General features: G+C 39.5%; 1 protein-coding gene across 12 annotated transcripts in view; it reads right to left on the bottom strand.

The window, feature by feature from the left end:
• Positions 1-16,483, bottom strand: part of spdl1 (spindle apparatus coiled-coil protein 1) — a 232,230-nt gene that overhangs the window by 121,771 nt on the left and 93,976 nt on the right. For all 12 annotated transcript variants that reach the window (XM_049740274.2, XM_049740261.2, XM_049740280.2 and 9 more), the window contains one exon: positions 6,984-7,094. In XM_049740274.2, the coding sequence (XP_049596231.1) occupies positions 6,984-7,094 (111 nt within the window). The remainder of the gene's footprint in view (positions 1-6,983; positions 7,095-16,483) is intronic.

The raw sequence follows: 16,483 nt of genomic DNA, 5'->3' as shown, positions 1-16,483 counted from the left end.
TCAACCAGAATCCAGATTCTCATTGGAAGCTACAGGAAGCATTTTGAGGCTGTAATTTCTAGAAAAGAAGGATTTTTCTGTTGGGGTGCCAACATTTATGCACCTGCCTACTTTTGTTCAAGTAATGATTGTACACTTTCTGTAAATCCTATAAACTTAATTTCACTTCTCAAATATCACTTTGTGTGCTATATGATACATTTAACTGAAATTGTTGATCCGAACAACCAATGATTTATAAAGGAAAATCATGAAAATGATCAAGGGTGCCCAAACCTTTGCATATGACTGTATACATCCCAAGGCAAACGCAAACACAGCTACACAAACAATAACCACTAAGTCTGTGCAGCGTATTCAGGGGCTAGCGCCCGATGCTTTTAATGGGGTACTTTAATGACTGCAAACTGGGAAAAGTGCTTAGACACTTTTTTCAATACGTGACTTGCCTGACTTGACATTCCAAATGCCTTGATCTTTTCTTTAGAACCGTAAAAGCGGCGTACAGATCACTCCCAAGAGCTCCCATTGGCGCATCTGTTTACCTTGTTCCAGCCTACAAAACCGTTCTGAACGGGATCAAGCCAGAGCATTGACAAAGAAGCTGTGACAAAAGGCTTCCACTCTACTAATGAGCATAAAAGTTGAGGTTCTGATGGCATTGGAGGTCGACGCCTTAAAAACTGTGCTGTACAGCTGGCAGAGATCTTTACTTACATCTTCCAGTTGTCTCTACAGTCACACCTTGTACCTCGCCTCTGGAAAGAATTGACTATTGTTCCAATTGCCAAAAATAAATCCCCCATGGAATTGAATGACCTTAGTCATGTGGCCCTCACCACATTCGTGATGAAATATTTTGAGAAACTGTTAAAGACTGCACTGACGGACTCTGTGCAAGACAAATTTGATCCTCGACAGTTTGCGTATAAACCAGGTCAAGGAATAGATGATTCCATGTGTACACTGCTACATTCTGTGTTTAAACACCTGGAAGGGGCAAAAAAAATTGGCTCGTTTACTTTTCATGAAGTTCTCCTCTGATTTTAATTTTATTTAGCCTCATTTGTTGGCAGATAAAGTCAGAAACTCTTTTTACCTTGAACCCAGCATGATTAGCTGGCTGATAGACTTTTTAACAGGGTGGTTCCAGTGGGACCAAGGAGCTAGTAGATGTTAATTTTGGAAGGTCGCCTTTGGTCATTCTCATAAATGGTCAGTGTGTCGAGCAGGTCAAGGAATATAAATAATACTTGGGGACAGTGTTCCCTCTAAGCTTTGCAGCTGCAAAATTTCGCACTGCTCGCGCTGTCTCGGCGCACAAGAAACTCCATGCTGCACACAAAATAAAATTCAGCATAAATGGATTGATTAATATCTGTTAGACGTAATCTAATCTAATTAAGTGGACAAATTATTTTCTTTCTATGCCTTTTTGTGTCCAGCCAATGATATGATATGGTTCACTTACGCTACATAGCCAATGATAGCATTGACAATGGCCAAAAATGCGTCCTGCCCATCCGTGCCGTGCAGGTTAGCTAGCTAACAACAGTGCGGCGGAGTCAAGAGATGCTAAGTTAGGTAACCCCTTATCATGGTAAAACGAACGAGCAGCGACACATCCACTCGCCAAGCCAAAATAAATAAGAGATGTGACGGTCCTTTTAAGATGGAATGGTTATCGGAGTGTGTGCAAATAAAAAAAGAAACGGTGAAACTGGGTGAGATTTTCTCTTTTTTGAGCGACAATGGTCTACTATGCAACACATGCTGTGAAGCCAAAGTGGCAGATGAGTTTACGGAGGGAAAAATACGGACTGAATGGAATTTTGGCTACCTCAAGCATCACATTCAGCAGAAATGTCATTTGAAAGCTGTTGGGATTGTACAAAGACTCAAGATGGGACAGGGGCTCGGTACAATATTGCGGGAGAGCGCAAAAGGCCGACAGAAAAGGAACGAGCTGTCACACAAAACTAAATCCAACCCCGAGCAAGTTAAAGTTCTCATTGACAATATTCTATCTATCGATCGACCTATTTATTTATATATTTATTCATGTATTTATTTATTTATTTATTTAATATAGTGTTGCACGCAATGGTCCACAGTGTGTACAGGGAGCTTGTGTGTTTGCACAGACACTTGAAAAATTAGAGGGAACATTGCTTGGGGACCATTATTGATCACAAGCTGTGCTTCGAGCCACAAGTGGATGCTGTCTGCAAAACAGGCGGTTCCAGCGGTTAGCGTGAATGCAGTTTTATCCTACGTTCTTTTTTCCTCCACTGTACACCGCAGGAATGTATTCTTTCACCTCTTTTATTGGTTTTATACACTAATGACAGTAATTTAGATCCTCAGACTGCCAAATTTGCTGATGATTTGCTGATTGTGTCGCTTATAAACCAGGGAGCTTGTGATCCTGGTCCAGTTTTATCAGACTTTGTGGAGTGGCGTAACACATATTTTTTTTTAATATTAATGTGACCAAAACCAAGGAGATGGTTGGTAATGTTGGCATTTTTGGACCTTTGGTCCTTCCCCCTACTGTCATAAATGGCCAGTGTGTGGAGCAGGTCAAGGACTATAAATACTTGTGAACCATTATTGATGACAAGCTGTGCTTCAAGTCACAACTGGATGCCGTTTACAAATAAGCTCACCAGCGCAAACCTTGGAACTTCCAAGTGGACACTTCTTTAACGAAAATATTTTATTTGTATTTTTATAGAGTCTATTTTAACATTTTCTTTCATCTGTCCATTAAGCAGTGGAATCGTTTAATGGAGACTGTTCAAGTGTGCTGTAAAATTACCAAAGGCTCACTTAACGACCTTAACGAGGTGTTCAAGGTTAGATATCTCAGGAAAGCTCAGGCTGTTTATTACAGCTGACTCCTCCCATCCTCTGTGGCAGGAGTTTTCTTTGCTCCCATCGGGTTCACTGTCCCACGGTGTAGAATCAACAGATTCAAAAAGTCCATGGTTCCAAATGGACTGTTTTATAAATGGACGTGTGATTTTGTGTGTTGTGTATTTTAACTGTTGTTGCAAACAAATTGCCCCAAGGCGACAACAAAGTTTCTTGAATCTTAAGTTGCCACCCCCATACTGCCGCAGCAGACAAAACACACTGAGTTTTTCATAGGAGCTGCCCCAGCAAATTGGTTTTACATGTGGCTGTTTTGGTTTTGGTGCATCCCCTATTAAAAGACTGTTCCATAAAACCCCTGCAGCTCAAATACTAGACATTTCTGTTTGTTGTATAATATTTTTATATAGTATATACGTAATTTTGAGATTTTGAGATGTCCTATTTTGTGAGTAGTCACTGAATGCACCTTGCGTCGAGAGCCTAATGTGTGTGAGTACAATGGAGGCGGAGGATTAACAAACAAGGTGCCTTAAGGTTAGAAAAATAGGCACCTAAATATATATTACAATACATATTTATTTATATAGTGCTTTCACAACAGCTGTCGATGTAACAAAGCACTTTACAGAACATATAATGTAAAATAACACTAGAACATAACACATCGCATAAAACATTGGCACAAGTTATAACGAGAGTGTGGCGGACATTGGAGCAGGCCTCTCACCCAGCAGGCAACTGCGTGGTTGTGGGTGTGTCTGTACTTATGTCTTTTTGACACAACGCGCGCTTTTATCATTCATGCGGCGTTTCATATTGCTAAAAGATCTTGTTGGCAGTCTTGGAATAAAGACATGTTTGGAAAGACAGCTGCATGTTTTCAATACTGCCAAAATAGTGACCCTGACGTAATGTTTCCAGCAGTGGATCAAGAGGTGTCCTCCTCGGCATTTTTGTACGGAAAAAAATATTGATAACTGCAGCTCCGAGCAGCTGAAAAAGGCCCTTGCAATCACATGTTGGTATACTGGCACTAGTGATGGGTCCGGCAACACCGATGCGTCGGCACATGTGTCGAGCTCATAGAGCGAAGCCCCGTGTCGGTGCGCGTATCACTTTAAAAAAGCCACGTGACCGAACGAGCAGCATTGTAGACTGTCAAGGAAGCGCACTTTAGCTCTGTTAAAGGAAGCGCATTGTCAACGGGATGGATCTGCTAAAACAATATCTGATCTTTTGCGGTTCATCCTCGAACTTATCAAGAATTATGGAGCAGCCTCAAGTCAGATACTGGGACAATCAAAAGACCCACTACACTGCACTCCAGCCTCATCTGTGCCGTGTGAGTGTGTGTTTTCAACGGCGGGAGAAATTGTGTCCAAAAAACGCAACAGGCTCAATTTCAAAATATTGGAAAAACTTATTGTTTTAAATAAAAAATAGTAAAAAACAAATCTCAGTGCACAAGCATCCTCTTTCACAACACGTTCACTTAGATTTTCATGTTACGATATATTTTCACATTATTGATTGACTATAACTAAAAAAAGAAAATATATTTTCAATTTAAATAAATATGTGAAACAATACAATATAAAATATAATTACTTGAATTAATGTATATACTAGGTCATCAAATCAGTGTCAGTCGTATCTGTCAACTAGGTTGCCTGTAGTATTTTTAAGGTCCAGTGGGTGTCAACAGTCAGCGACACAGTATCGACACAGTGTCAATACAGTTTGCCAATGTGTCGGGACGACACACGACGCCTCATGGACCCATCACTAACTGGCACATTTGAAATGATTTTTTTTTTAAGTAAAAAAGTGCATCAGATTCAAAGCTACTTTGATAAAATGTGACCTTAAAAAAAAGGGCATAAGTGAGTGAATAGAAAATGGCTGGCTTCAGAGACTTTTTGTAGATATTGAACTATGACATAGTATCTTTACCGGTAGATCTTGGTGGAATGTTCAAGGTGGCTGTTCGTTTAAAATTTGTAGAGTGTGCAACTAATCAATTATTTTAAAGAATAACAATAAACTCAACGTAATAGTTAATCTACCAAGTGCATTATCTGCTCAAAGTTAAGACCATAAAAAAAATAAAAAAAAAATCAGCAAACAGCATGTTGGACAAAACAACAGTGTTGGACAAATTAAAAAGCTATGGTTGGATTTGTTTTTTGTCATGAAAAAGTATCCCCAGTTTCAAAACAAATAGATAAACTTCTAGCGGGACTTCTTTAATATGTGAACTCTGTAAAATGCCACAATTTGGAGAACAATGAAATAAAATGGTGGTTCCTTCCTTTTAGGTTTAGCTATGGCTCAAAAGTAACTTTTTTGTAGGCCTTTGGCTGTTGCACATACCATCAAAATTTCATAGCTGTAGATTAGTGGTTCTTAACCTTCTTGGAGGTACCGAACCCCACCAGTTTCATATGCGCATTCACCGAACCCCTCTTTAGTGAAAAACATATATATATAGTATATTTTTCAAATTCAAGACATCAATGTTTTTTACTGATGCACAAAATGAGCCATGCATTAACATCACTTTGTTCAAAAAACAAAACCAACACAATATAGTGCAATGCAAGAACACAGTGCAGCTGCTGCTCAGGGACATCCTTGGCAAGTGGTGATAAGGACTGCAACTGCCAAACTCAAAAATCAAAGTGAATATAAAAACGAATATAAAACGTATGCATATCTGGAAGAAAAATAAATAAATAAATATACATATATATATATATATATATATATATATATATATATATATATGGGGTCGAAATACAAAAAGTCCTGCCTAGCTACAAAACCAGATATGCTCAAACCTCATCGAATAAAGTACATAAGCAGACAAGTATATTCACATATTAAATAAATAAAAGAAACATTTTAAGCATATAATTATACCTACACACAAAATCAATTAAGAAGACATCACTAGACATGTTTGATAAGTGGTAATGAGAAACTTTTTTATAACTTTATGACCTGATATATATTTCTAAGCACTTTGAAATAACAAATGTTTTTTTATATATATCGCCTGAATAGCTTAATGACCCTTAAGGAGCCAAAGATGATCGTCAAGGCTGAAGGACGGAAAGGAAAACAACAGCCCCTACACATCGAATCACCCATAATCAGCACCCAACCCCACGGAACCAGCTCTCACCGAACCAGCACCCATTCCCATGGAATCAAACTCTCCTGCGAACTTGCCCCACCCCAAAGACTCATCACCCATCAAACTCGGCCCACACTGGCCGACTGAATATAAGCTGACCAAAGAACCTTGAACGTTGCCTTTTCTGAATGGAGACTTTCTGCTCTTGAAAGGCCCAGCGCTGTATTGTACTTTCCTGAAAACAGAGCTTTCTTGACAAGAATTGTGATTGAACTCAATCAACCTGTGTAAGCCTAATTTCTGCTTCAGTGTCTTAAATCTAAATCTAAATCTGAAGAAATCAAACAAGCACGCAGTGAGTAAATTGGATAACAGGTGATTGGCAATATATATGCAGTCCTTATCACCACTTGCCAAGGATGTCCCTGAGCAGCAGCTGCACTGCGATCATTTTGGGAAGTGAAGGAGAAAAAAAATGTAAAATCAGCTTTTGTGTTAAGGCATGCCTGATAATATAAACAGACTTATTAAAACTTATTTTGCTGTAATTTTACTGCATCTGGATGGTAAAAATGCAGCCTGAAAAGTTTGTCAGATCATCAAATGAACATCCAATGCAGGATGCACGCTTGTGCTGTGTGAGGAAACAGTCAAGACAGTCTTGAACAAAAAATCTCCATTAACTAGTAACTAGCCAGGTACGGAACATGAAACTCCTCTTCCTGTTGATTAAGACTAAAAATTAACCCTAACATGTTTTGGGAAGAAAACCACAGCATAAACAAGGACACTTCTTTGATAGCAAAAACGCCACCCACATTTTTTATTTATTTTTTTATTCCTGATTAAAGAATATCGTTAGTTAGACAATATAACGTATGTGATCCAAAATCCCAAAATAAATAAATAAAATCTCAAAGGATACCAGACACGAGCATCGGTTATATTAAATATGGTACTGTACCTTCATACGTTGCAACTGCTGTTTGTTAAAGGCATAATGTGCTTGAAGTGACTCGTACTGGTCCTTCATACTGATTAGCCTTCTCTCCATTTCAGCACGTTCATCCTCCAACTAAAATACATACAAAAAGTCAGAAGATCACAAGACAGCATTTTGGCACATACATACATATACATTATTCCTCAAAAGAGAGTATGACCTCACATTTTTGCTAATATCAAATTAAATATTTTCTCAGGATAACATTGAGGAAATGACACTTTGCTAAAAATGCAATGTAATCAGCAAACAGTTCACCCAAAGAAGTTGATTTACCCGCAAAATGATTTAACACACAGCCAATAATGTCAAAATAGTTGTCAAAGTAGTTTTTTGTGTTGTTTACTTGTATGCGTATTGTGTACTATGTCTAGTCACCGCGGGATAGTGGAAACGTAATTTCGATCTCTTTGTGTGTCTTGGCATATGAAGAAATCGACAATAAAGCAGACTTTAACTGATGAAACAACCAAATAAACAAAACAAAAAAACTACATCTGAAAAAAATAAATATTTTCACACGAAACTGGATGAGGGCGCTCTAAATGGGAAGGGCTTAAGAAAAATGGCACCAAAAAGAAACTCATATCTTAGGTAACAAACTTCAAGTTGTAAAATATGCAGCCGAAAACAGTAATCAAGCAGCAGAAAGAAAGTTTGGAGAACCGTGATGTACCAAAGCATTACTGTAATTTGAATTTCAAGTGACTACAGTGGCACGGCGGTTTTTTACATAAAGGACAAACGTACCCACGTACGTACTACCGGCATCATTAGCGGCTTTGTTTCTAAGTGACACGGAGGACGCAGAGATTGAAGGAATTAAGGATTTGGAGTGACATAGAAGGTTTGAAAAACTATTATGGGTTTTACGGACGCCCGGTCCTACTCTACTGAGCTCTCGTTCACCTCCGTGGAACGAAGTCGGGGGCCGGCGCTCAGCCAGGTGGCTGTCCGCAGACGGTGCATGGGGCTCGGACATGGCTTTTACGCACGCCCGGTTCTATTGTATGGAGCTGTCTTCCACATCGGTGGCTGGAAGTCCACACCGCCACACGCTTGGAAGTTTGTTTTGTTAAATAAAGAGCCGTTTACCAAACCCACGTCTTTCCTTGTACTTTGTTAACGCTACAATATAGTTATATAGTCGATCTGCGGAATAACGATGAGGCTGACGTCAGGACGCACGCGCGCGTTGTTGACAAAGGACGAGGAATTTGATCGATGGATTTAATGATTTAAAGTGCACAGATGGTTTGATAATATTGCTTATATAATAGTTATCTGAAATATAATTTATATATCGTTATAAGGGCCTGTGGAATATTTTGAATTGGAAGCGCCGTCAGCCACGCGCACCCATTGTTGACAAAGAACGATTTAATGACTGGAGTGACACCGATGGTTTTATAAACGTGCTATTTATGTAATAGTTCTCTTTAATAACTCTATGTGTTACGTCAGGCCCATTCTCAGCTCTTCGTTTGTGTTTGTCACGTTAGCATACCTATCGTTTAGCCTGTTGTTGCTATCGTATCGAACGATCGATGGATTTAATGAATTGGAGTGACACAGACGGTTTTATAAACATGTTATTTATGTAATAGTTGTTTTTAATAACTCTATATGTTACGTCAGGCCCGTTATCAGCTCTTTGTTTGTGTTTGTCACGTTAGCATACCTATCGTTTAGCCTGTTGTTGCTATCGTTTAGCCTGTTGTTGCTCGTTCATGACTGTTCTTGGTGTGGGATTTTGTGGAATAAATTGTCCCCCAAAATGCGACTTATACTCCGGAGAGACTTATATATGTTTTTTTTTTTCACTTTTCGGGGCATTTTATGGCTGGTGCGACTTATACTCCGGAGCAATTTATAGTCCAAAAATTACGGTAGTTAAACTGATAAGGCACCCTCCTGGTAATCAATATTAGCATAGCGAGCATTAAAGAGAGAACCGGCACAAAATACACGAGCTAGCGACACTGCTTAGTCCAACCATGTCCGAAGTCTGGCCCAAGGGCTAAATCCGGCCCCAGTCAGATTTCATACGGCCCGCAGCTTCGTTCTTATAATGTATTATTTATGGGGTTTTTTTTCACTTTTTGGGGCATTTTATGGCTGGTGCGACTTATACTCCGGAGCGACTTTTAGTCCAAAAATTACGGTAGTTAAACTGATAAGGCACCCTCCTGGTAATCACTATTAGCATAGCGAGCATTAAAGAGAGAACTGGCACAAAATACACGAGCTAGCGACATTGCTTAGTCCAGCCATGTCCGAAGTCTGGCCTGAGGGCAAAATCCCCGGTCAGATTTCATTTGGCCCGCAGCTTCGTTCTTAAAATGTATTATTTATGGCCCGCCTGCACTGCCAAACTGAATAAAAAAAATCATGAAACTTGAAACTGTAATTTCTCCTATTACCAAAAGGTGGCAGCACCTCCCCTCTTTGCTCATTTTTGCCATGGCGACTGCAAAGAAAATGAGGAAAGTTGACATTGAGGGCCGTCGATTTCAAGAGAAATGGGAATTACAATACTTCACTGAAAATCAAGGCAATTGTGTTTGTCGAATTTGTAAAGAGATGGTTGCCTTGTTTAAAGATTTCAACCTAAAGAGACACTATTAGACTAAACATGCTAACACATACGACAAGCTAACGGAGTGACCACGATAAAGTGAAGCAGCTCCAAGCTGAACTGGCATCACAACAGTGATTCTACACGTGGGGCTGTAAATCAAAAGTAAATATTACTAAAGCAAGCTACAAAGTGGCCATGTTATCGATGTTATAAACCTGTAGACGTGACACAAACTATTACTTTCTGAAAGATATTGTAAATGGCAAGAGCAAAATTCACTTGTTTTATCTATCTATCTATCTATCCATCCATCCATCCATCCATCCATTATCTATACCGCTTGTCTCCACGGGGGTCGCGGGCGTGCTGGAGCCTATCCCAGCAGTCATTGGGCAGTAGGCGGGGGACACCCTGAACTGGTTGCCAGCCAATCGCAGGGACGAACCATTCACACTCACACTCACACCTAGGGACAATTTGGTGTGCCCAATCGGCCTACCAAGCATGTTTTTTGGGATGTGGGAGGAAACTGGAGTGCCCGGAGAAAACCCACGCGGGCCCGGGAGAACATGCAAACTCCACACAGGGAGGGCTGGAGGTGGAATCGGATCCGCACTGTTAGAGTTAGTTGGTGCTCACTCTAACTTATTTTTGCAAGAACCACACGGGAGACAGTATGCCCTTTTTAAGCACTTGCAAATGGAGAGTCATTCGTCGCTGTGCGTACAGCGATGATCGAATGAGGTCTGACTCAGGCCTCTTGCAAGAGCATTTTTATTGAGAGAAACAGGGTGGGGGTGAGAGTGGACAGGATGGAGTTGAAGCCCCTGACCTCTGGTCAAAGCATATCAGGGGGTGTTTTATGACGTTGTGTAAGACAGGACAAGCTAGGTTATTTATTACAGGTTACATTCCAACATAAGCATAAAACTAATCTAGCTAGGTTATTTATTACAGGTTACATTCCAACATAAGCATTGGATCAAACTAATCTATCAACCCTAACATATATCTATCAACCTTAACACGCACCCTCCTAACTGTGAGGCGGTCGTGCTAACCAGTGTTCCACCGAGCCAACTTTTTTTAAGTTTTAATAATAACAGACAACTTTACATTACCGTATTTTTCAGACTAAAAGTGGCTCCGGAATACAAGTTGCATCAGCCATAAAATGCACAATATGGAGGAAAAAAAACATATATAGTAAGTCGTACCGGAGTATAAGTCGCATTTTGGGGGAAATTTATTCGACAAAATCCAACACCAAAAACAGACATGAACCAACAACAACAGGCTAACGATACGGTATGCTAACGTGACAAACACAAACGAGAAGCTGAGAACGGGCCTGATGTAACATTAACACGTGTTCAAATGCACGCACACACGCACACACGCACACACGCACACACGCACACACGCACACACACACACACACACACACACACACACACACACACACACACACACACACACACACACACACACACACACACACACACACACACAAGGCTGTTGACGCCGGAAAGACTACGTGTGCTGCTGACGTCAGACTAGATATATCAAATAAATGTAATATAAAGAACAATTTTAACAAACCATCCGTGACACTCTAAATCATTAAATCCATTGGAATATTTATCCTCTGTGTAAAAGAAAAAAAAAAAAAAAAAAAAGAAAAATACACAACTGGACTACATGGGCTGCTGACGTCAGACTGGATATATCAAATAAATGTAATATAAACAATAATTTTAACGAACCATCCGTGTCACTCCAAATCATTAAATCCACCAGAATATTCATTCTCTGTATCGAAAAAAAAAACAACAACAACCCAGCTGTCGATTCCGGACCCACATGTGCCGCTGACGTCAGCCTCGTCATCAGCCTCGTCATCAGCTGCAGCCCCAATTATTTTACAGATCTAGTATATAACTATATTGTAGCTTTACCAAAGTGCCAGGCAAGATGTGGGTTTGGTAACCGGCTCTTTATTTCACAAATCAAGAGCTCAACATATGAGCCAACACACGCGAGCGCCCTGGATCGCTCTGCCCCCCCCCCCCCCCCCCCTGCTGCCTTCACGGCCTCCCTAGACAATCGGAAATTACTGAAATCTAACAACATACACGTTGCTACTCCAAACAAACTATGTGTTAAATAACTATGACATAAATAACAAGTTTATCGAATCATCTGTGTCACTCCAAATCATTAAATCTCCCGACTTCGAAACTCAGTGAATGGAACTCATTGTCAGTGAGGCTCCAATTATTCCACAGCCATTGTGCACCCTCATGCGGTTTAAAGTGAAAATAACATGTGAAGTGATCAACTATACTAGTAATTAAGTAATGTGTTAATGATCAAGTAAAAATGTCTGAAAAAATTCACATACAAGTCCCTCCTGAGTATAAGAAGCCCCCCCCCACACAAACTATGGAAAAAAAAATGCGACTTATACTCCGAAAAATACGGTACTTATAACTCCCGTTTAAAATGTTTTGAACTCATGTAAATGTAAGGTATTTCATACAGTTTGCTCAATGTTATCTGACTCTTCAGATATGAATGTATGGCAGAATGTGTGTTTTTAGAGTTGTTCACATCTGCCTGAGTGGCTTATATTTGGTTATTTTCTCATTTGAAAAATAAAGACAATTGTGATGATGAAATTTGTTTCATAACAGTGTGTATTTGCATGCAATTTTTGTAGTTAAAAAATTTCCCAAATTACTATTGCCTCGGGCATGTTCAGTTTATCAAATCTGGCCCTCTTTGCAAAAGGTTTTTGGAATGAGAAAAATGCAAGCGGTCATCACATGAATATTTGGAATACGTCAAAAGTGGAATGGAGTGAATCGGATGAATTATGTGGAAGGAATAGAAGGACAGAAAAGTGAAAATGAAATAATGTAATAAAAAGTATAATAAAGTGAATGGTGTGGCGTCACCTTCACACTAATAAAGTGAATGGTGTAGAACACACGCGTCAAACACAAGGCCCGGGGGCCCAGATACGGCCCGCCACATCATTTTATGTGGCCCGCGAAGACAAATTGTGCTTCAAATTTGTGTCATTATTAGAATTGCAAATTGTCTTCACTTTTAAAATACATATTTTTTAAATGTTTGACCAGTTTTTACTCATCTGATTTGAAAATGAGTTATTTGTCAATTTGTTTTGAAGCTTTTACTGCATATAATAAGAGGTGCTCATACATTTATTTGGGTTGACAGTCATAATGGCCCTCCGAAAGAAGCTATGACTACAATGCGGCTCGCGAAAAAAATGAGTCTGACACCCCTGGTGTAGAATAACATAAGTGTGAAGGCCTTTACCTTCACACTAATAATAAGTCGTCAAGTTTATTTATATAGCCCTAAATCACAGGCAAGTCTCAAAGGGCTTCACATATACAAAAAATTAACAATTATTCTCTAACATCCCCTGATCTTAAACTCCCAGGAGGGCAAGGAAAAACTCAAAAAAACCCTACTTGGGGAAAAATGAGAAACCTTGAGAAGGGACCACAGATGGGAGAATCCCCCTTCCAGGATGACCTGGCTGCTATGGATGCAGAGAGGGCACATAGAACACACAATATAAAACAATCCAAAGAAAAAGTGAATGTTGTAGAATAATATAAGTGTGAAGGCCTTTACACTAATAATAAAGTGAATGGTGTAGAATAACATAATCCTTCGCCTTCACACTAACTACTGCCTGATATTTTCTTGAACTGCTTGATGTTTGTTTGTACTGCCAGAGGTTTTGGTACAATAAACAACAAAGCTATGTGGCATTTTGAAGTTGGAGAGAGAAAATTAATGTTTGCACAGAATATGAGACAATGAGCTTGGGCATGAGGGATGATAGTGATAGCAAGGACATTAGTAACGAAACATAATAGTCTTTCAGAACAGGTTGTCATGTAACATGGAGATAGAGATGGTCCAAATGGTAGAATATGGATTGTTCACAGGGATAAATTGACAGAGCTGATATTTCCAAATTTGTCCAAAAGATGGCGCCAGACCAAAACATGAGACCAAAAGAGAGGCCAGGATAAGCTAGACCAGTTAAAATAGAAAAGAGGAACACGGTGTCAGAGTGTAAGTCACGCATGGAGGCACAAATGAAATTTTTATTATGTGTTTTTTATTTTTGATTTTTTGCTTGGCTAAAAATGTACTCTGTAACCGCTTTAAGCAATATTATTTGTCAATTCGATCAAGGGACCCGTCACTGAAAATAGTGGCGTGACATAGATTGTTTGGAGAAGCACAAATGAAATGTTTATTATGTGATTTTAATTTTTTGATTTTTTTTTTGCTTGGCTAAAAATGTACTCTGTAACCGCTTTAAAGCAATATTATTTGTCAATTCGATCAATTCATGTAACAGAAAGTAGGTCAAAGGTGAAAACAAGTCATGTAACAGAAAGTAGGTCAAAGGTGAAAACAAGTCATGTAACAGAAAGTAGGTCAAAGGTGAAAACAAGTCATGTAACAGAAAGTAGGTCAAAGGTGAAAACAAGTCATGTAACAGAAAGTAGGTCAAAGGTGAAAACAAGTCATGTAACAGAAAGTAGGTCAAAGGTGAAAACAAGTCATGTAACAGAAAGTAGGTCAAAGGTGAAAACAAGTCATGTAACAGAAAGTAGGTCAAAGGTGAAAACAAGTCATGTAACAGAAAGTAGGTCAAAGGTGAAAACAAGTCATGTAACAGAAAGTAGGTCAAAGGTGAAAACAAGTCATGTAACAGAAAGTAGGTCAAAGGTGAAAACAAGTCATGTAACAGAAAGTAGGTCAAAGGTGAAAACAAGTTATGTAACAGAAAGTAGGTCAAAGGTGAAAACAAGTCATGTAACAGAAAGTAGGTCAAAGGTGAAAACAAGTCATGTAACAGAAAGTAGGTCAAAGGTGAAAACAAGTCATGTAACAGAAAGTAGGTCAAAGGTGAAAACAAGTCATGTAACAGAAAGTAGGTCAAAGGGGAAAGGGGAAGTGAAAGGTTTTGCCACTAGCTGTGCATTTGGTGGAAAGTACTGCGTGGTCAGGGCGGAAACAGCTGCTAAAGGCCAGTTCCCTCTATAGGCGTGAGAAAGCTGGACAGTCCCTTCTATACGCGTGAGAAAACTGGCCAGTCCATAGGCGTGGGAATAGTCCCTGCTATAAGCGTGGGAACTGGGCAGTCTTACCCTATAGGGAAAGTACCGGAGAAAAGAAAGGGGAGGGGGGAGACGGAGAGGTCTATAAAAGGTCCTGCTGGAGAAGCTTCAGGGCTTTCCCCCCAAAAGAGCTCTGATACGTGAAGAGGCCCGGAGGAGTTTCAAGATTTTTTCCAAAGTCCCAAAGATTTTTGTGTGAGACGCAGGATCACTGGACTGAAATTAACTTGGATTTACTCCTAAAAATTGGACTGGACAACTTTAAACGAGAAATTGGTGAGGATGACCGTTTTTATGTATTTTAGCGAGAGGGGGGAATAGTCATCGGGCCGCCGGCTTCCTCGTGGCCAGCCTGTTTCTCTAATTTGGATTTTAGAAGCAAGATCGAACTGATCACTCGACTTTGCTTCCACCAAAAATAGCACGCAACTGGTATTTACCTCTTCCCTTTTTTATGAACTGTGTTTTGCAATCGAATTGTTCTGGGATTGAATGATTTTATTAACACGGGTATCAGTGAGTGAAATTGTTCAGTTTCTGGAGTAATTGAGATTTGTAATTCTATTTCATGTTTCTTTAATAAATGTGTTTTGTATATTACTTACTTCGTTGTGCGCGGATTTGTACTAAATATGCAACCGAAGGCTCAGGCCCGCTTCCCCTTTTTGACGGGCCGCGTAAAAAGGAACTCCGAACAAGTTAGAGACTTAAATAACTTCCGTAGTTATTTGAGCCACGAGTGAATTTTGATCTGTTCGAAAGTTGTTTCGTCTGAATAAAATTAAAGGAAGTGTTTAAATCAGATTATTGGTTTTGTGTAGAACGAAAAGTTGTTTGACTATTTGAAAGGCTCAGGCCCGCTTCCCCTTTTCGTCGGGCGCGGCTCAGTTCCCCTTTTTTGACGGGCCGTGTAAAAAGTAACTCTGAGCCAGTTAGAGAATTAAATAACTTTCGTAAATATTTAAAGGAGGAGTGGATTTCGTTAGAAGTGAATTGTTGGAAATTTACTTCTTCTAAATAAATTAACGACGACGGCTGAAATAAATCAGTGGAGTTGGAGGAGAATAAAAATATTTCAATTGTCCGTCGGGCGCGGCTCAGTTCCCCTTTTTTGACGGGCCGTGTAAAAAGTAACTCTGAGCAAGTTAGAGAATTAAATAACTTTCGTAAATATTTAACGGAAGAGTTGAGTTCGTTGAAAGTGAATTCGGTTGAGAATTTACTTCCTTTAAATAACATACCGACGATGATTAAAATAAATCAGTGAAGTTGGTGGAGGATAAAAACATTTTGATTGTCCGTCGGGCGCGGCCCAGTTCCCCTTTTGTCGGGCCGCGTCAAAAGTTAAATAGGACACGATCAAAAAATAGACTTGCCTTCCAAATTAATTATTGGGCAAATCTAAATACAGCACGACATTTTTATTCGGTTTAAGAGAGTCGCTATTCTTTTCAAAGCAATTAAGTGGGGTGAAGAACTCCGACAGTCAAGTGCTAGATCTACTATACGAAGTTAGAATTAATCATATAGGGTGCATTAATTTTCTTCTTAAATGCTATTATTGTCACACTTTTATTAATTCGATTCTCTTTCGAATAAAAAAGTTGGTCGGCTCGCTGCATGAGCGACCAAGTGGAACGGACCCATATTAACATTTACTTCGGCAAAACTAGTGCTTGGGTGCGCTATACAAACGAATC

This window comes from Syngnathus scovelli, chromosome 1 (assembly GCF_024217435.2).
Source record: "Syngnathus scovelli strain Florida chromosome 1, RoL_Ssco_1.2, whole genome shotgun sequence".
NCBI lineage: Eukaryota > Metazoa > Chordata > Actinopteri > Syngnathiformes > Syngnathidae > Syngnathus > Syngnathus scovelli.
Note: the sequence above shows the minus strand (reverse complement) of the source record. Positions and strands in the feature narration are given on the sequence as shown.